Consider the following 21,385-nt stretch of genomic DNA (forward strand, 5'->3'; position numbering starts at 1 on the left):
ATGTTCTAGCGATAATGTTCATGTCGTCCGCAAACCACACAAATTGCCCGGATCTTGTGAAAATCGTTCCACGGCTGTTGAGCCCGGCTCGTCGCATCACACCTTCCAGAGCGATGTTGAAGAGTAGGCATGAGAGTCCGTCACCTTGTCGCAGTCCCCGGCGAGATTCGAATGAACTGGATAGTCCACCCAAAACTCTTTCACAGTTTTGCACACCGTCCATCGTTGCTTTAATCAGTCTAGTCAGCTTCCCAGGAAAGCCGTTTTCGTCCATGATTCTCCATAGCTCTGCGCGGTCGAAACTGTCATATGCCGCTTTGAAGTCGATGAACAGGTGATGCGTTGGGACCTGGTATTCACGGCATTTCTGGAGGATTTGCCGTACGGTGAAGATCTGGTCCGTTGTCTACCGGCCGTCGATGAAGCCAGCTTGATAACTTCCCACGAACTCATTCGTTTTAGGTGACAGACGACGGAAGATGATCTGGGATAGCACTTTGTAGGCAGCATTCAAAATAGTGATCGCCCTGAAGTTCTCACATTCCAAATGGTCGCCTTTCTTGTGAATGGGGCAGATTACCCCTTCCTTCCACTCCTCCGGTAGCTATTCGGTTTCCCAGATCCTGACTATCAGCCGATGCAGACAGGTGGCCAACTTTTTTGGGCAGATCTTGATGAGTTCAGCTACGATACCATCCATACCAGCTGCTTTGTTGGTTTTGAGCTGGTGAATGGCATCCTTAACTTCCCTCAGCGTGGAAATGGTTCATTTCCGTCCTCCGCTGCACTGGCGTCGTCGTTTCTTCCGTTGCCGTGGGCTCGCGTGCCTACGTTCACCACGCCGTTCAGGTGCTGATCGAAGTGCTGCTTCCACCTTTCGATCACCTCACGTCCGTCCGTCAAGAGGCCTCCGTCTTTATCCCTGTATTTTTCGGCTCGCGGCACGAAGCCGTTGCGGGATGCGTTGAGCTTCTGATAGAACTTTCGTGTTTCTTGGGAACGGCACAGCAGTTCCATTTCTTCACATTCCGCTTCTTCCAGGTGGCGCTTTTTCTCCCGAAAGAGGCGGGTCTGCTGTTTCCGCTTCTGTTTGTAACGTTCCACGTTCTGTCGAGTCCCTTGCTGCAGTATTACCGCCCTCGTTGCGTTCTTCTTCTCAACAACCGTTCTGCACTCTTCGTCGAACCATTTGTTCCGTCGATTCCGTCCCACGTACCCGATGGTACTCTCGGCTGCGTCGTTAATGGCTGCTTTCAATGTACTCCAGCAGTCCTCTAGAGGGGCCTCATCGAGCTCGCCCTCGTCTGGCAACGCGGCTTCGAGATTCTGCGCGTATGCTGAGGCGACATCCGGATGCTTCAGTCGCTCTAGGTTGTACTGTGGCGGTCGCCGGTACCGTACATTGTTGATGACGGAGAGTTTTGGGCGCAGTTTGACCATCACCAGATAGTGGTCGGAGTCGATGTTGGCGCCACGATAGGTCCTGACGTCGATAATGTCGGAGAAGTGCCGTCCGTCAATCAGAACGTGGTCGATTTGAGATTCCGTCTGCTGTGGTGATCTCCAGGTGTAACGATAAGGGAGGCTATGTTGGAAAAAGGTGCTACGTATGGCCATATTTTTGGAGGCGGCGAAATCAATCAATCGGTTTGAATTCCTCCTTCTGGCCTACCTGAGCGTTCAAATCTCCTATGATGATCTTGACGTCATGGCTTGGGCAGCGATCGTACTCGCGTTCGAGCTGCGCGTAAAATGCGTCTTTGTCATCATCAGTGCTTCCGGAGTGAGGGCTGTGCACGTTTATTATGCTGAAGTTGAAGAATCGGCCCTTGATCCTCAACCTGCACATTCCTTCGTCGATCGGCCACCAACCGATCACGCGCCTCTGCATATCACCCATCACGATGAAAGCTGTTCCTAGCTCGCGTGTGTTGCCGCAGCTCTGGTAGATGGTATGATTACCTCTAAACGTTCGCACCATGGATCCTGTCCAACACACCTCCTGCAGCTCTACGATGCCGAACCCGCGGTCCTTTAGTAGATCGGCGAGTATGCGGGTGCTCCCAATGAAGTTGAGAGATCGGCAGTTCCACGTACCGAGTTTCCAATCGCAAGTCCTTTTTGTTCGCTGGGGTCGTTGCCGTTGGTCTCGGTTCGTATTATTCTGTTGCTGATTTTCCGTTACAATGGTTTTTTACGGCTGGCTCGTAGGGCCTGACACCAACCCCCTACTTTCCGGAGGACCATAGTGCACAGTTGAGCTTAGAGTCCTTCCCTGGCACTCGGACGTAGATCAGCCGCCCCTAACATGGGGATCAGACGCTGTTGTGAGCCGCTCCTCCTGGAGAACAGACGCTCAGGTTTGCCGAAGCAAACCCCCCCTTCCCTGTCAGCCTACGACCAAAGTTCCCACCGGGGTTGGTTACCCGATCTTCCCTAAGGTTGCTCATAGTTTCCGGCCGGTATCGCGTGGAGGTAGGGATAGGAGTTGCTGGGCAGAGGCTAGTGGATCACAATGGGATGTGAATTGCGCAGCATACCCAGTCTTTACCGTGGCTACATGTTCACTTCATAAGCGGATGGTCATGGGTTCGATCCCAGCCCCGGCACTTGCAATTTTTCGTCAGTTGCTCTTCCCCCCAAGAGCAGCTGACACCTGACCCTCTTCAGAGCATATAGCTCTAACGGACTCGGAATTTTGGGTATCGGCGAACCGCAACTCATAATGGACGACCCTCAATTGAACTGGAAAAGGAACAGCAGCCACACATCAGCAGCGTCGTGCTCATCATTCTACTGTGAACAGGGTAGAAAAGTGAAAGCAGCACAAAGGCACCAGTTCGATATACATAAGTGACCCGATTTTGTCAGCCCCTTTCCGGAACACATTTTTTGTTCCCCTCAAAAATTTAAACAGTCATTCATACTTTTTATCCCTCTATGTTCTGCCTTTCCGTAGTAGCTTGATGATGATCTTATTTGAATTGGTCAATATTTGACCGTTAGATAATGAGAGCAAAACGTTCATCACAAAATGCGGCTGACAAAATCGGGTCCGTACTGTAGTTAAATTAGAACAGCATGCATTTAGGCGCTATACAATGTGTAAGTGCAGCGTCCAGTTGGAATCGCTCACGTAGTGCCCTAGTGGACAAAGGAGCTGTAAATTAGGTTAAGTGATTAAGAATAAAAAAAGACGATACTGACAAGCTAAGATATAACTTTTTACACAATCACAGATCACTTTGCGGTCTTTGTCAAAGTTTTTCTGCACATTTTAGGCTATATTTTATTGATCGTTGAAAACAAGAACGATAGGTAGTGAGTATAGTGGGACGTCTGTTTGTATGTGGGTTTAATTTGTTAAGATTTTGTTAGCTTACAAATATCTATCGCTTGCATTGATTTTATTTACTTTCGTAGTTCCGGCGAAGCACCAAACGCTGGTTGTGAAACCCTCCGGGTAGTCTCTAATGTGATATGAGCCTATTTTCTAGTTAACCGTTCCTTGGGTTATTAAAAAAGTCGTGATGTTTTGTGTCGCATGGTACATTTGGTTACTTTCGATGCGATACCGGAACAGGTTCCAGAGAACTATCGGGTCTCCCAAATATAGTTTGAGACTTTTTCATTGCTAACGTTCATTAGGTTACCTAAAAAAACACGATTTGATTTATCTCATGCATGGCTATAGATCACTTTTACATTTGACCACATCCAGTGGGATACCCAGAACTGGTTTCGGGACACTACCGGTTGTCCAAAATATGATCTGAGGCTATGTTCTAACGCATCGATCATCGTGTTATCAAAAAAGCTGCCATTTGATGTACTGTCAAACCCCGCGTATTCATCACTCTTTAATACGACACTTTTTAATTCGTACCCCGCTCATTCGACATTTGTTGAATTAAAAAATGAACAAATGTCACAGTGTAATACACTGTAAAACGTCGGGCTATACCAAACTAGCCGTTTCAATGCTCTTAGACTGAGAAAGCCACAACAGTTCAACTGTAAATTCAAACGATCCGATATTGTGATGCTACTCACACCGCCGCGGATCCTCGTGCAGCTGCTTCCGGAAGTTCAAATTTGGTGCGCAACGGACCGACCTGGTAAAACAAAAGAACATCTGCTTAATTTGTTTGCGCTCCTTCTCCCATTTTGCCCGAACCTGTTTGGGCTCCCGCTGCCGCGTCTGCTACCGAAAACACCACACGCTGCTTTACACGGACAGAAGCGATACGAAGTCTACGTCCAGTACCCAGTCCTAGACCCAGTCTTAAGAATCTACCTGCTGCGTCGCTGTCGAGGAAATGCTTCCCGGTCCGTCGAACCCAGCGCACTCTGTTCTACAAGTTCAAACCCGGCAACCGTGCACTCCTAGTACGTCAATCGTTCCCTCTCTTCGTGCTCATGACATTTCCGGGAATCCCCAGTGTGCTTTGGTATCGCAATCCCAAGCCGTGATCCCTGGAACCGTTTTCCTTCCAACTGCGCTCGTGAACATCCGTAGCAGTAGAGGTCGCGTCATTACCGCACGATGCTTGCTGGACTGTGCATCTCAACGAAACTTCGTGTCTGCCGGACTCTGTGAGAAGCTCCAACTACCACGGACTCGTCTGCCACAACCGATGACAATCAGCGGAATTGGCAACACCACCACGCGTGTAGAGCACGAAGTATGCGTCTCTTCTCGTATTTCATCGTTCTCCGTGAAATGTTCGATGCTGATTCTTCCGTCGATCACCGTGAAGATCTCCGTCGACACCCGTCAAAGGTCGATACCGGAGCACGTCGACCTTGCCGATCCGACTTTCGCGATCACCAGTAACATCGACATGATCTTGGGTGCTGCCCACTTCTTCCGTGTCCTCCGCTATGGTCGAATCTCTCTCGGCAACGATCTTTCGCTGCTCCAGAACACCGAATTCGGATGGGTCGTCTCAGGAGAGTGCATGCTGGAAAACCACGATCACAAGGATCCCCGTAACTGCCAGTTCAGCAATCCCTGCACAATCGACGAGCTGGTTAACCGCTTCTGGCAGCTAGAAGAGGTGCAGCAGTCAAAAAGCTGGTCTCCGTCTGAGCGATACTGCGAGGAACACTTCGTCGAACACACCGTCCGAAATGCAGATGGTCGCTACGTCGTCAAGCTCCCAAATCGAGAAGAGTTGCTTCCGCAGTTAGACCATAATTGGTACAACGCAACGCAGCGGTTCTACTCCTGGGAACGATCGCTTGCCAGAAATCCAGAGAAGCACACCATGTACCAGAAATTCGTTCATGAATACCAAGCTCTCGGACATATGAGGGAAATTGATCCCAACGAGCGAGACAGCAAACCTTGTTACTATCTTCCTCACCACGCAGTCATTAAGATGGACAGCACCACTACCAACCTCCGAACCGTTTTCGATGCGTCCGAAATCCGGTCTGTCCCTCAACGATGTTCTCCTCGCTGGCCCCACCGTCCAAGGTACTCTAGTCACGATCGTCATTCGCTTCCGATTCTTCGAATTTGTCGTATCAGCGGACATCGAAAAAAATGTACCGTCAGCCTGCCGGCGTCAGGTGCTGGTATCGGAGCAGGATCAACCGCTGACTCGAATAGTGTAGCGCGATCATCCGGATCTTCCGATGAAGATTTATCAGCTACTCATCGTCACCTACGGCACCAGTTGTGCCCCGTTCCTGGCGATCAGGGTGTTGCAGAAGCTTGCTGACGACGAAGAACAGCGATTCCCGCTGGCAGCTCCACCGCGACTTGTACGTGGACAACCTGCTAACTGGCTCCAACGACACTTCATCTCTCGCCGCTACCTGCAAGCAGCTCTTCGCGATGGTGGCGTCTGCAGGTCTACCGCTTCGGCAATGGTCGTCCAATAACCAGACTGTGCTCAACGCCATTCCGCCGGAGCTCCGGGAGACTGAAACGCTGCTCGATTTGGACCATGAAGCCTCCGTCACCACGCTCGGGGTACTCTGGGAACCTGCCACCGACCTTTCGTCCTTCAAGCAGCCGAAGTGGAAGGAATGTTCCACACTCACGAAGCGGGAGATTCTTTCGCAGATCAGCAGTCTGTTCGACACTCTTGGACTTATTGGTCCGACCATCTCGAAGGCGAAAATTCTTCTTCAAGGCTTGTGGAAGCTCCACCTCGATTGAGACACACCAGTTCCTCCGGCAGTAGTCAGTGAGTGGCAGGATATTCAGAAAAAATTCGCCGGTCTTGTGCACCTGCGGATTTCCCGGCACGCTCTCAGCCCCGGTTACGCACGCCTGGAAGTCCATGGCTTCAGTGACGCTTCGGAGGCCACCTACGGTGCTTGCTTCTTTCTCCGTTCCATCTCTTCCGCTGGATCCTGCACTGGTCGGCTGCTCATGTCGAAGTTGAAGGTGGCACCAGTCGACACGAAGTCCATTCCGCGCCTAGAGCTCTGCGCGGCTCACCTGCTCGCCAAGCTCGTCGTCCATGCCATGAATTCCGTCGAGATTGCCGCCACGGTCTACCTGTGGACCGACTCTACCATCGTACTGGACTGGCTCGCCGCAACACCGTCATCGTGGAAGACGTTTATGGCAAATCGCGTGGCTGAAATCCAGGAACTCACCACACACGCGGTCTGGAATCACGTTCCGTCCAAAGACAATCCACGATCGTCCACCGATGCGTAAGGTGCGGCCGCGCTCGACCAAAGCCGCTCGAGCAGCTGATGGGCCAACTTCCTCCGGTGAGAGTCACTCAGGCGTACACTTTTGAAAATGTTGGCATCAATCTCGCCGACTCGTTCTACGTGCGCCCGTCCATCAGAAGCCGCAACTCTCCACTAGCCAAGGTGTACATCGTCGTGTACGTCTGCCTGGTGACAAAGGCAGCTCACCTCGAACTAGTTGCCGACCTCACCACCGAAGCATTCATCGCGTGTCTCCACTGCGACAACGCCACCAATTTCGTTGGTGCTACAAGGGAATTGAAGGAGCTCCGCAAGTTGTTCCTATCCCAACAACACAAAGATTCCGTAGAACGCAATTGTGGGGATGATGGAATTCAGTTCCATTTTATTCCGCCGCGATCACCATCATTCGGCGGCATCTGGGAGGCTTACGCAAAATCCTCGGCAATACTCACCTGACGGAATCGGAACTCCAAACCGCTCTTGTGCAGGTTGAGGCAATGCTGAATTCACGCCCTATCACCCCGCTCCCGAGCGATCCTTTCGAAGAACGCGTCCTCACTCCAGGGCACTTCCTGATCGGTAGACCACTGAACGCGATACCCGATCCTGAACTTCAGAACGTCCCAGAAAACCGTCTCGCTCGCTACCAAAGGGTACAGCAGCTCGCTGAACACTTCTGGTCTCAGTGGCACAAGGAGAGTACCCCAGCAACCCTGCAAGTCCGGTACCGCTGGACTGAAGCGCTCGGCAACCTCGCCGTCGGCTCCATCGTCGTCCCCATGGAGGAGAAGTTTCCGCCACTCAAATGGCCTCTCGGACGTGTAAACAGCGTCCATCCGCCCGGCTCAGACGGACGAGTTCTTGTCGCCACTGTGCGAACTAGTACCGGTACGACCCAGCGTGCCATCTCGAAGCTCTGCCTTCTTCCAATCGAAGTTGATCCTGCCACCGTTATCATCGAAACCCAGTATCCGCCAGACGTCGGCCCTCGCTCAGCGAACAGAGCCGCTGGACGAGATCCCGGCCCCTACTCGGTAAACTGAGTCGCCAGATGAGATTCTGGCCCACGCTCGGAGGAATCGAGTAGAACGAGAAACATCTATAAAGACGTTAAGCCTTCCATGTGGGTTCGCCCCATAGACCAGACTTAACTCAAGTTAAGTGCCATTTCCCGTTCTGTATGTCCAAACAATCTGGCCACAGATTTTCCGTTTCTTCCAGTTCGTCATCCGCACCCAACTACCAAGGACCCCGACCCTGAAGAGCGGCTTGTGCCCGCTGCACCGCTGCACTACATTCGATCCGGTTGCGTTTGTTCATCCAACGTACACCATGAGCTGAAGAAGTTCCACTGCCAGTGGCTGATGAACTACAAATTTCTATTCTACTTATTCAAAACTACAAAAAAAAAAAAAAAATTTCCCATGTAGAATACCCCAGTAGCCAGTCGGCATTTGAAATAGCATTCCTGCAGCATTATAGTTGCCTTTATGACAAGGCATTTAATGCTAATTGGCCGTATATACGCCTATAGTGCTATCCAACAGCAGGTTTTGGCAAAATAACGGGCTGTCGGAGTGCAACACCTTCAGGAGCGTCCTATCAAAATGTCAAAGAAGCGTAACGCCGGTAACGCCTCGTCGAGCAAAACAAAACAAATATAGATTTACGCCTGCTTCTCGCTCTCTCGACGATCTCGCTTCCTACACACTCCAGCTGATTTAGATAGTATTTTTTGCTGGTTTTGGTGTTATCGGGGTTTGAACCGGACCGTAACGGTGATTATGTTATTCCATTATTATGGAGGTTCCTTAGCCAGATTGCTTCACATACCGCCTGACTGAGGGAAACGTACTCCGCTTCGGTAGATGTTAGTGCAACGGTGCTCTGTTTGCGGGTCATCCAGGAAACAGTACCACCGAATACTTGAAAGACTTTACCTGACACTGACCGGCGGTCGGCAGGATCGTTGCCCCAGTCAGCGTCAGCGTATCCTACTAGTGGTTCCGTTTCTTGGTTCCTCCGAAAAATCAAACCATGGTGAATGGTTCCTTTCAAGTATCGGAGAATGCGCTTCAGATGACTCCAGTGATTTCTTGATGGAGAAGATTGGTATCTGCTGAAGAAGTTCATGGCCGCGCTAATATCCGGTCTTGATGCCAGAGCCAGATACGTTAAGCAGCCAATCAGCTCTCGATAAGATTCGGTGGTCACGGTTCTATTTTCTCCTCGTTCTAGCTTGAGGTTTGGTTCCAGCGGTGTCGTTGCAGGTTTGCAGTCCGCCATGCCGAAAGGCTCCAGCAGGTCCATGACGTATTTCGGTTGACTGATCTTCATCATTCCCTTCGCTTGATCGCGATCAATTTTCAGTCCCAGAAAATTCTTCAAATTTCCGACATTGGTCATTTCGAATCTTGCTGACAACTTTTTCTCCATTCCAGAAATTATATCCAGGCGGTTGAACACCAGGATTATGTCATCGACGTACAAAAGGAGGTAGACGACATTCTTCCCATCGCTTCTCCAGTAGAGACAGCTATCCAGATTGAAACGTTGGAAACCAAGCTGAAGCATGAAGTTGTGGAATTCCGAGTTCCAGCTCCGTGGGGTCTGCTTCAATCCGTAGAGCGACTTCTTCAGGCGGCAGACAAGGCCGGGGTCACCTCGTTCGAAGCCTTCGGGTTGTCGCATATAAATTTCCTCCTTGAGCAGTTCATTCAGGAACGCTGTCTTGACGTCCATTTGGTGCATGTGGTATCCCATCTGGTTCGCGACCGCCAGCAGCACACGCACCGTGGTCCCCTTCGTTACCAGTGCATAAGTTTCGTCGTAGTCGTAGCCCTTCCGCTGAGAATAGCCCTTGGCGACCAGGCGGGCTTTGTACCGGTCGATGTTACCGGTTTCAACTCTCTTGACCTTGAAAACCCACTTGCAGTCGACGATGTTCTTGCCTGGTGGTTTCGGAACGAGCTCCCATGTTTCGTTTTTCCGCAACGATTCCAGCTCGCTTGCAATGGCGAGCTTCCAGTCGTCTCGCTGTCGTAGCCCATCGATTGTCCCTGGCAAGTTCTCCACGAATGATTCAGCGTTCAACGCAAACGCTAGCGTCGAATGGTCATGGTCGTCGGGTTTTTCTGTAGAACATTCAGCAGCGGTAGAAACTTGTAAGCCGGTGATAAAATCAAGCAACTTACCGGGAAGTTTGCGCTCCCGTCCGCTTTGCCTCGTGATCACTTCTGCTGGGCAGTTGACACGTTCCGGTTGCGAAGGAAGCGCAGGTTCAGCATCGTCGTCCTCGTCAGGTGTCAGATAGTCTTCCCGCACATCTGCTACTGCTTCGTCATGCTGAACGTCATCCGCTACCGGAGTGGATTCCGGCCTGGGCTCAGGTTGCTCATCCGGATCACTTGCTTCTCCGTTTCTGTACAGCACCTTCTTTGGAACAATCGGTACCGCAGGACCAACTCGCTGCTCGTCGAACACAACGTCTCTCGCAATCGAAATTTTCCGCTTACGTGGATCCCAAACTCGGTACCCGTTTGCCGTATATCCAACCATGATATTTTTCTCCGATTTGGAATCTAACTTACCACGTTTTTCCTTCGGAACCCAAGTGTACGCCACGGATCCGAAGACTCGCATCTTGTCGATGTTGGGTTTTCGTCCATACCACATCTCATACGGCGTTTTATTCTCTTTCAGCGCTGATGTTGGGTTCCTGTTGCACACATACGCAGCGGTGCACACCGCCTCACCCCACATGGACTTATCCAAGCCAGCTTCGTGTACCATTGACCGCGATTTCTCCAGTAGAGTCCGGTTCATCCTCTCCGACACCCCATTTTGCTGTGAACTATACGGAACGGTTGCTTCCACGCTGATGCCTTGTGTACGACAAAACTTACGGAAGGAATTTCCGGTATACTCCCCGCCGTTGTCGCACCTCAGTCGAGCCACTCGAGTACCGAAGAACGCCGTCACTAAAGCACAATACTCCTCAAACTTCGATTGCACTTCATCCTTGGACTCCAGAAGATAGACGATCGTAAAGTGACTGTAGTCGTCAATGAACGTGACGAAAAACCGCTTGTTGTCCCACGTCCTCGGCGTGAACGGACCGCATACGTCCGAATGGATGATTTCCAATGGCCGAGACGCATGTCGCCCTCCAATGTCGTCGAACGGTTGTCTTGATTGCTTCCCTTGGAGACACACTTCACAGATGCATCGTTCAGGCCAATCCAAGATCTTCGCCGTTGTTTCCACCATTCCACGCTTCCACAGAGTCTTCATATTCGCCGGTCCTAGGTGGCCGAATCGCCGGTGCCACAAATCGTAGACGTTCTCCTTCGTTGCCAATGCTCCACCGGATGCTTCATCGACACCACCAGATGCCGTTTCTCGGAGCTCGATGTCCTACTTGTACAGTTGACCGGATCTTCTTCCGGTGGCCACAACCGTACCCTTCTTCAAAATCGCTACTGTTCCGTTCGAGATTCTTACCGTCATTCCGTTATCTTTCAGCCGCCGTACCGAAAACAAGTTGCATTCCAACTGTGGGACGTAGAGCACATCCTTCACCTGGGCCGGTACCTTCCTTCCATCGATCAGCATGTTGACCTTCACGGTTCCAGCATATTCGGCCAAAAGTGCTTGGCCAGATTTCGCTACCGCAATACGCACCTTGTTGGCCAACGGATGCAGTTCTTCAAAGAATTCCTTGCTTCCTACCATATGATCCGTCGCACCTGAGTCGAGGATCCAGTCGATGTTTTGCTTCGATACCATGGCAACGGATTTTGTTGTTGATCCCGTAGCAACGAACGTCATCACCTCGGCAACGTTGGCTCCAAACTTCTGTCGTCGCTGAAATTTTCCACCCGACTTGCGCGGCCGGGTCGGGGCCGGGTCTTCAGCCGAACGATCGGGACATTCAGCGCGCTTGTGCCCAAACTTTCCACAGCCGAAACACTTGATTCCCGATTTCTTACCGGAAAACGCCGAGCCTCCAGAGTTATCCACGTCGGTCGCAGGACTTGAATGAACTCGCTTCACCTGCTCGTCCAAAAGCCGTTTTTTAACGTATTCCATCGTCAGCTGCTGCGGCTGAATCGTTTCCAGGGCCGTAATGAGTGCTTCGTAGGACTTGGGAAGCGCCAGAAGCAGCTGGCACACCACGTCCTCTTCTTGCATGTTCACTTCCGCCGCTCGGAGCTCCCGGAGAATCTTTTCAAAGCGAAGCAGGAACGCCTTCACGTCGCCACCTTCAGCCAGTTTCAGCTCTTGGAATTGCTTCTTCAAAATTAGCTTACCAGCAATCCCAATCCGCTCAAAAGTGTTCCGCAGGGTATCCCAAACGTCCTTGTCCGTCTTTTTGTCCTTGACATACTCCAGCTGGTCTTCCGAGATCCGGTGAATGAGAAGATTTTTGCACTTTCTGTCCAGGGCCCACCGGTCTTCGAGTAGCTTCTTCTTCCGTGCACGTTGTTCCGCGGTATCCGTGACGAGATCCCTCGCGTACTCTTCTTCATCGATGGCCTTCGTCAAGCAGTCGAGCATATTTCGGTCTTCCATCAGGACTTCGATCCGGAACTTCCAATTCCCGAAATTGCTTCCGTCGAACAGCCAGAGCTTCTCTTCCGACATCTTGATGACTTCTTGAGGACTTCTTGAAAAAGCAAAAATCTACTACTTCCGTACTGGGCCGATAACCCTTTGAATTGGCAGAGCCAGTAAAACACGTTTGGTTTCGGTAAGTGTTACAGTGGAAGTAAAGAAAATTTTTATTCAAAGTTAGTCTAGCCTACTACGATATGTTTATCTATGTTGCTATACTAGATTGTCGGTTGCCATCCAACACTTTTCACCGCAGCGTCTTCCAGGCGGCGTGTGTTGAACCGGCTCCCGATCCTCCTGTCGATGGATCTTAGCAATGCGCAGTCTCGCCGATTAGGAGATGATGGTCGGACGCAATGTCGGCCGGCGCTGCGTATGTTCCGCACATCAAGAAGGCTCCGTCTCCATTTTCGGCTGATGCAGATGTGGTCGATTTGATTTTCCGTGACGCCATCATGGGAAACCCACGTCACTTTGTGCACTGGTCGATGAGGAAAGAGCGATCCCCCAATCACCATGTCACTGTTGTCACGTGCTCATAGTCCGAGTTGTCGGAACCAACCTTCGCGTTGAAGTCGCCCATGAGGATCTTGATATCACCTTTCGGAATCTTGCCCACGACAGCATTCAGTGGACTGTAGAAGTTCTCTTTGTCTTGCAATTCGGCAGCATCGGTTGGCGCGTAACATTGAAACATGGTAAGGTTTCGAACCCGTGTTCTGAATCTGGCTACAATTATCCTCTCATTAATAGGTTCTCACTTCATGAGCGCTGCGTGGGCGTGAGCGCTGAGCAGGAAACCAACTCCGGCGAGGAGCGTGTTCACCTCGTAGGCCAGAGCTTAGCAGTATTTGACCCGGCGCCAATCTGTGTTCTCTAAAGTTCGGCCAACGGACTTCGCTCAGTCCTAGGATCTCAAGCTTCATACGGCATGCCTCATTGGCTAGTTGTGCCAGTTTACCCTGCTGGGCTAGGGTTAATACATTCCAAGTTCCAACTCTTGCCCGTTGTTTCGCGCTTAAGGCCTTTTCTTGTGTCATCACAAAATGGCTTCTTCAGAATCATCATCCAAATTCAACTTTACACAGTATTGCACTAATACACCTACGCAAGAAAAACGACGCTTACCTTTTCTCTAAAAATCTCCACTTCACGCAAGATATTTTCAAAAGAAATATATAACACACTATTTCAATTAAACTTCTCTTTCGAACTATCTATGCCACAAAGAAATATTTTCACTCAAACTTGAAAATCATATAAATTTGTCTCAGCCGCACCAAGAGTTCGATGGCAATGTTTACCACCCACCACAGTACAACGACGACGGCAGCAGCGCGTCGCGACGGTGCCTTCTGGCGCACAATCATTAATCATTGAACGCAGTGATGTCGATCTTGCGGGCCAATTCATCAATAAAATCAATCAAAATCATTGAAATGGTCAACTCAAATTTATCGATTAAACGTCGTAAAATCGAAAACTATTCTTCCAATGATTATTGTTGTACTTTTAATCACACATGATAGTAATAAAAGCACATAATTTTTATTTGTGAAATCTCCTCCGCACTGTCCGCCAACACTGCTGCTGCTTGCAAACATCAACAGTGGAAGAGCATGCTAAGGGAAGATTCAAAAATTACGTCCATCGTTTTTCGGGATTTCTAGACCCCCCCTCCCCCCTCTGTCACGCAATTTCCCTATACCCAATACACGTACTGTCACACTTTTCTAGACCCCCCCCCTCCCCCAAATGTTGGACGTAATTTTTGAACGTTCCCTAAGAGTATACGATCATTTTTTGCTTATTACACATAAAATCCAATGTTTTTCGTAACATTGAGATGTATTTGATTGTGATTTAGCAAAACTGAGTAGTCTACTGCTTGAGTTGCTTTTAAAGGATTCATAATCTTGTAATGTTTACATTGGCGGAAGCGAAACAAAACGGTGCTATTTTTGTTTGTTTGTTTATGGAGCAAATGTAAAAAGGCAACACCACTACTGTTGCGCTCGATGATTGTTAGAAATAAGAATCGAAAAAGAAGTGCTCAAATAGGAGTGATACGGGGAGTCACCTTAAAGTCGTTGCCGTAGAATCAGTTCGTAATTTACGCACACAACTCTTAGCTGGCGGTCTTTGTCATCGCTTGACCCGTGGAAGCATGCGGTAGGAACTTGTGAGGACCAGAGCTATGTTGGACGCTCTCCATTTCGACTCATCGTTTTGCAGCCCCATGCACTCGCAGGCGTACTCGAGTTATAAAACAGCCCCCTAAAGTTCTAGCCAGGACCTAAGCTTCAGGGGAAAGAGGACTACTTAAGGCTGTAGCTGGTGGAACGCTTACCAACTGAGAGAGAGGAGACAGCGCAGATGTTTACATTTCTTCTTCTTATTTATTTTTACAATTTTGTGTGCCGCACAATGGTTTGAAAATTCATTATTGGTCAAAACTGTTTTGCATTTTGAGTTTGCTGCAACAGAGCATGGAAAATAAATGGGTTCGTTGCGCTGGTAGAGAGAAACTGACCATCATCATTTTATCTTTTTTAATTTCAACAAACAAGGTGGGTTTTTAATGAAATATTTTGGATATTTGGCAACTCCACACCATCAATGTGCGATTTTCAGCTCGGTTCGCGGTGACAGTTTATGACAGATCCTCCTTGACATTAAATAACACGCAATCGAAGCCAGCTGTCTCCTCTCTCTCAGCTTACCAATAGAGAGTACTCATGTACAGTACCCTCTCTTCTCGAAGTCATCCCTAACGGGCTACCACGAAAGTAAGGAAGAGAGAATGAGTTTTTAGTGGGTCGATCTCCACATTACCCGAGGACCCCCTGTTTGGTATCTAATCAGCAGATTTTCTCATTCTATATCAAAAACACGCTTAGGCCGTTCGCAACGCTGTTTTATTTTGTATGGCGAGTTTTAAAATAAATCTGAAACTGAAACTGCGTGTTCGCAATGCACAGCTCTAGTTTTATTTTTCGAGCACATTTTTAAAACAAATTTACAACTGCTCGACAGGTTTGTTTCAAACGCGGATCGATTTGAAACTGGAATAAAACTTTGTTTTATTTCCAAACTGTCATCCGTGCATTGTGTGTGTGTGCCGTGTTGATGTTTTTCATTGATCTCCACTCCGTCCAGCTCCGTCAGCCGCATGAAAGTGGAGTGTGTTTTGTTTCTTTGCCAATAATTGGCAAAATTATTTTGTACGGAAGTAGTGATATCCCGAAGTAATCGGTTCTGGGCAGCAGAAATAAGTGGATTCATCAATGCAGGTGATTTCAGGTAAGTTCCATTCCGGGTGGGATTGCATTCTGGAGGAAGAACTTGCACTCGCTTTGCGGTTGCAACTTTTAAATCGCGATCAATTTAAACGTTTTCAACGTTCGCTAGGTTACGCTACGCTGCACCTGGTCCACCCACCGTGATTTCTGCGTTTCACAACTTCCTGTCCCAGAAACAAACACCAATTTGGGTTAACCTACCGATGATCCCAAGGTACGGTATCGACAACATCAAAGCCGCCCAAGGAACCTCCAAAAAGAATCTGTCGGAAGAAGCAAAGGCTACAAATGGGCCAGTATGAGCCAGAACATCCCCCGCCAGATCACGATAAAGGAACCACGACGACCGATAGAATGTGGATAACAAAACGTCATTTCCCGAGCCTACACCGAAAACCTCCGTCTCAGAGAATCCATCCGGAACGACGCACACCCAGTTGACCGACGGTCGGGCTTTCGATCGAACAATTAGGAAATGACCGACAGCAGTGCGGTGGCGGGCAGAATCGCTTAAAGGGTGAGTAAAATGCACGTTTTATGTTGAAATATTTAATTTTTTGCATGGAATGGTCAGGGCTAGTAGGTTCACCATGTTCTCACAAGTGGCAAGGTGATGTATTAGACCCATCCAAATAAATTAGATGCAAGATTAGATGTTCATATATTCATTTATTAAAATAAAACTGAATCTACAATTCCTCGCCACAACACTCGGTTCACGGCTGCAGTCTCATCGGCCGCGTCCCACATTTGTCAGATCATTCTGCTCCTGTTCCGCCCACGTTGTGCGCGGCCCTTTAGGTCTTTTTATTGTCTATCCGGTTGGAATCAGGCTATTCAATCAAAAATTGCCTTCTTCTTGGTCCACAAGTGTCGCAAATTTTTCGCGACTAGTGCGCTGTGTTGCTAATGACAAGGAGATAGATGCGCACTATTTCCAAAATGATTTAGAAAAAGTCGTGAGTCGCGTCGCGTCGCGACTCAGTTGTACGACGTGCGATTGAGTGGCGGCCCGACAAAATACCATCCGCATCTCTGGCGAACACCAGTTTTTCAAGGTTGTTGTCCGGCATTCTTGCAACATGCCCTGCCCATCATATCATTTCAACTTCTTTGCCATCTTCTAAATGCTAGGTTCGCCGTAGGGTGCAACAAGCTCGTGATTCAAGCCACCACACACAGTGCCCTGTACACCGGCAATTGATTTGAAAATTGTTTCAAAAAGGGGATGTTCATAAACCACGTAGACCAAATTTTGGCCATCCCAGACCATCCCCCCCCTCCCCTCTCGTACACTTTCGTCCATACAAAAATTTGAAAATTTGTATGGAGCGTAGACTTTGGGTAGACCCCCCTCCCCCCAAAAACTACGTGGTTTATGAACGGCCCCTTATTAACTCGGCATTTTTTCACATTACGTTAGGATTCTTGCGGGATTTTGAGGCCTGATGATAAGTGATGATGATGATGAGTGTTTTTCAGAAAATTTTCAGGCAATTCGTTCAAGACTTCTTTCGGAAATTCCTTGTGAAGTGTCTTCATGAATTTATATAGGTGTTTCTATGAAAATTGTTTGAGGAGGTCCTTCAGGATGTGCTTAAGGGGTTCTCCGTGAATTCTAATAAGACTTCTACCGAGTATTTCTTTGAGTGTTTCCCAAAAAAGTTCATCATGAGCTCCTCGAGAATAATTTCAAGAGTTTACCGGGAATTCTTCCAGAACTTTGTCCTGGAATTATTTACGAAGGTTCTCCTAAAATTCCTTCAATAGGTCTACTAGGAATTTCTAAAGGAGTTTTCTAAATTTTCTTCATGAGGTCCTCTATACAGTCTTCAAAAAGTTTCTCCGGGAATTTCTGTATAACTTCCTTCAGGATATTTCTTTTGGAAGCACTTCAGGAATTCCTCCCTCATGATTTCTTCTAGGAATTTGTTCAGGAGTTTTCCGAACACTCCCTCAGGAGGTACATATTTTTTTTTGTAGTGTTCCTCTAGGAGTTTTTGCATGAGTTCTTTAAGATATTCATTCAAAACATCTTAGTGTTTTGTTTGTAAAGTATTTAGGTACTTAAGAGTTTCTCCAGTATGTTTTATGATCTCGTCAAGAAGAATTTCAAGAGCGTTCCAGGAAGTCTTACAGAAGTTTCTCCGGTAATTACCTAAGGTATTCCACCTTTAGAACGTCCTTTAGGAATTCCTCAGTAGGCTGTTGCGCTGTATTTTTTTTAACTATGTTCCTTTTCTTTCTAACGACTTCATTTAGCTGTTTTAAAGATATAAAATCGATTTCCGCTGCACAGACGCAGCTGAAAATTGGATCGACTAAGCACAACATGTAAGCAACCACATTATCAAGATTCTAGTCTACAATACGTAGTAGAATCTGAAATTTCTATTTTTGTAACAGCAGCTGTTTGAGGATGATTTTTTCACAAGTTAACCTCAGAATTACGTCAGGGGTTCCCTATCAAATTAATTGAAGAGGTCATAAATACATGACAAAATAATCCTTTAGAAGTTGCTTCGAAAATTACGTTGGAAATGAGTTCGGAAAATTCATTGGGAATTCCATCGGTGCTTCTATAAATTCCTTTGACAATTTTCTTACGATATTTCTCTGTCATTCCTATGAGAATTCCATCGTAAGTTCGTTGATTATTACTTCTTCAATTTATTTAGAAATTTCTTCGGAAAATAATTTAGAAACTATTTCGCTTATATCCAATTCCTTCAGTAATTCTTGTAAGGGTTTGCTTCTTCAAAAAATCTTAGCATTTTTTTTTTGAGATTTTACCGTAGAGGGCATTCATCTCAGTTGCTTTATCTTAGCATTTGCTTCGCCAGTTCCTTCGAGAAGGACTTCGATAATTTCTTTGGAAATTCTTTTGGAAATTATTTTGAGAATCAATTTGAGAATTATTTAGGTAAAAAACTCGGCACTTTATTCAGAAATTGGGAATTTGTGATTGTTTTTTTTTTTAAGAGTTGCCTCAGCAAATTCCTACAGAACTTTTGAATTTTTTTCGATAATTTCTTTGAAAAATAATTAGGCAAATTATTCTGAAATTCATTCGAATATATTTAGGACATTGACAAATTCTTTGGGAATATGTTAGACAAGTGACAAACTATTCATTTGAAAATTCTTCCAAAAATGTTTTTCACTATGGATTACTGCACGAATTTATTCTGGCCTGCTTACTCTCACACGAAATTTGACGTTTAAGAGGTGTCGGCACCGCTCAAACGTCAAATTTTCTGTGGGAGTGCCCGGATAAAAACTAACCATAGGGTGTTCGGTGAAAACCATTCCTGCACCATACAGTGTACCAGCTACAATAAAGTGTATTGTAATGAAATGGTTCGCTATACTATACATTTACATTGGATTTTTATGTAACAATATATTATACTGTTTTTCTTACGTTTGAACCATTCACTTTTCAGAAATATTATTTTTCCGTGAATTTTAAATTATTTATTCAGTAAAATTTTTTCCGTGCTTTGTTTTGTTGATGTTTGTGACTTTTTTGATGCAAAGGAAAGGAAACAGAAAAAAGTGAATAAGTTGAAACATCAATTCTAGATTGAGTTTAAATAAGGGCGAAACTAACATGAGCGAGTTCTCTTCATCGACTCTCTCTTCTTCAAATTAAAGTGACAAGATGCAAGTATGGTTGCACTTTTTGGTCATAAATCGCTAGGTTGAGATGCAATCTAGCGTCTAAGTCTATAAAAGTTTGATTGAATTTGCATCTTGTCACTTTAATTTGCAGAAGAGAGAGTCGATGAAGAGAAATCTCTCATGTTACTTTCGCACTTATTTAAACTCAATCTAGAATTTAAAGTCAATAACATGTTTAAATCAGTGGTAAACCAGATGTCCTAAGAACTGCAGGTCCAAGCAGGGGTCCAAGAGATATGGCGGGCTAGGTGTGTAGAGTGCGATGAGAGAAATACGAATGTAGGCCAACCCGGAAAGATGCAGATCAGATTACCGTAAATCAGTGGCTGAGTTCAACACTATTCTTTCTGTATTTGCCTTTAGGGGAGTTTTCTCCTCTTCTCTCATGTGAACTTGCCTTCGACCACAATCGAATCAAATGCGATTGACAAACTTGTTACTAGTAGGTGGGGTAGCACACGTGCTACCAGGACAAAAGACCTCGGCAAGCTTGGCAGAGCAACGGCTCGTCGTGTGAGGCCGGGTTCTACAACAACCTCTTTTCCTGGCTAGCGCGATCTGGAGCACCTCTCTGGTCTCAAGGTCGGCTGGAGTGGAACCTAGTCGGCTAATCAGACCTCGGATATGTGGGTGTAATGGAAAAAAGCTGGTGATTTATAATTTCATAGTTTTATTGTCCTAGAATTTACAAGTCTGTGTGGGTGAGTGTGTGTGTGTGTGTTCTGTTGTGCACTTATTAAATAAATACCTATTGGGCCGGCCGGGAACTGCTGGAGAATTGGCGGGAGCGCTTGGTGGTTACTGGTCTCGGTCTGGGGGTTGGACCAGCGACAACGACGGTTGCCTGGCGTAGAGGGGTTACGGCAGAACTCAATGACGTCCGAAACTCGGGGTAATTCGCAATGTGGGGACACAATGAGGTTATGTCCACTGCCCTATTCGTTCTGGAGCTTCACGGTGGCGGGACTCTCAGCAAACACTCGGGTACTTCGACCTAGCCCAACGGTCCACTTTGGCACGTCCGGGAACTCCGGGTCACCGGCTCTGTCCGCAATGCCGGATAAGAAGCGGGTTTTGGGTAAAAGCTAACGGGCCCTAATACCAGAAAAGTAACACCTTAGTACCGAAATTACTCCACTTCCAACTTTGATGTTGCTGAATCTCACCTGATTCTACCACGTCTTATGTAAGATTATTGCTTATTTCAAACTAGTCACTTTCAACTAACTTTGGTACTTTTAATTCACGTTTCGGTACTTCTAACGACTGATTCGAATGGAGTCCTTACGGGAAATAGGCCGAGTCATTCTCTCAACGCTGCATGATCCCCCTATCGTTCGATAGTCATCTTCTCTTTTTCCCTTTTTCCCTTTAGTTTCTCTTTTTCCACTGAACTATAACTACTATATTGGTGGTTTTTATTGCAGTGTACTGTGGTAATTTTAGTGTACTACATCTAGGGGTATGTGTAGGGCATTTATTGAATTCAAATAATTATATACACGGAAACATGCAAGATATATATTTTTTACAAATAGAATAAACAAATTAACACAAATATACAGACTTACTGTTACAAACGGTAACAAACTTTATCTTTGACGTAGAGCCATCTTTAACATATGGACTGGACTGAACACTGAAATGACTTCTAATATAGGTTCGTCTGCGAGTTCGCTTTTTAACCTAACTTATATTTGAATCAAACTTGACAGTTTTCTCATGAGTTGTTATGTATTTCAAACTTTCGTCAAACTGGAACCTCAATATTGCAATATCGGTTAAGCACGCTGTAATGATACTTATGTACCTCGTCACCCCCTTCATGCAACTACATTAGTGGTCTAATAATACTTAGCGCGCTCGGCATAGTTCCATCATGCCGCTCAAAGTGTTGCCACAAATAATGCTTAGTTTGCAAAACCCGGTTATCTGGCTGGTGGGGCATGGGAGCCTAAGCTTCAACTGTTAATGCAATCAGAGACTACTCAGACTTAGACGTGGGCGATCCTATATATGAATGGTTATCCAAAACGCTCTGAAGAATTCCCAAAGCGCATTCTAATAAATCTAGTAAGCCTAAGATGCCATTAACAGGA

The 21,385-nt window shown here is 47.0% G+C and overlaps 4 protein-coding genes across 10 annotated transcripts in view; all 4 read left to right on the forward strand.

Moving 5' to 3' along the window:
• The window catches only part of LOC134284947 (melanoma-associated antigen E1-like), a 169,491-nt gene that overhangs the window by 40,681 nt on the left and 107,425 nt on the right, over window positions 1-21,385 (forward strand). The window lies entirely within an intron of this gene.
• The window catches only part of LOC109398858 (ankyrin-1), a 193,405-nt gene that overhangs the window by 38,140 nt on the left and 133,880 nt on the right, over window positions 1-21,385 (forward strand). The gene's annotated exons all lie outside the window — the stretch shown is intronic.
• The window catches only part of LOC115256758 (uncharacterized), a 398,127-nt gene that overhangs the window by 12,924 nt on the left and 363,818 nt on the right, over window positions 1-21,385 (forward strand). The window lies entirely within an intron of this gene.
• LOC134288394 (uncharacterized) lies at window positions 5,846-6,682 on the forward strand. The gene is made up of 2 exons (XM_062853157.1): window positions 5,846-6,146; window positions 6,195-6,682. The coding sequence occupies exons 1-2, from the start codon at window positions 5,846-5,848 to the stop codon at window positions 6,680-6,682; spliced, it is 789 nt and encodes a 262-aa protein (XP_062709141.1).

The sequence above is a fragment of the Aedes albopictus genome, chromosome 1 (assembly GCF_035046485.1).
Source record: "Aedes albopictus strain Foshan chromosome 1, AalbF5, whole genome shotgun sequence".
Classification (NCBI taxonomy): Eukaryota; Metazoa; Arthropoda; class Insecta; order Diptera; family Culicidae; genus Aedes; species Aedes albopictus.

What these genes read in the sequence shown, in the direction of transcription:
- LOC134288394 (XM_062853157.1), top strand. Translation starts at nt 5,846, where the DNA reads ATGGTGGCGTCTGCAGGTCTACCGCTTCGGCAATGGTCGTCCAATAAC. An exon ending in GGCGAAAATTCTTCTTCAAG is followed by an intron (nt 6,147 to 6,194) that starts GCTTGTGGAAGC and finishes TTCCTCCGGCAG; the next exon opens with TAGTCAGTGAGTGGCAGGAT.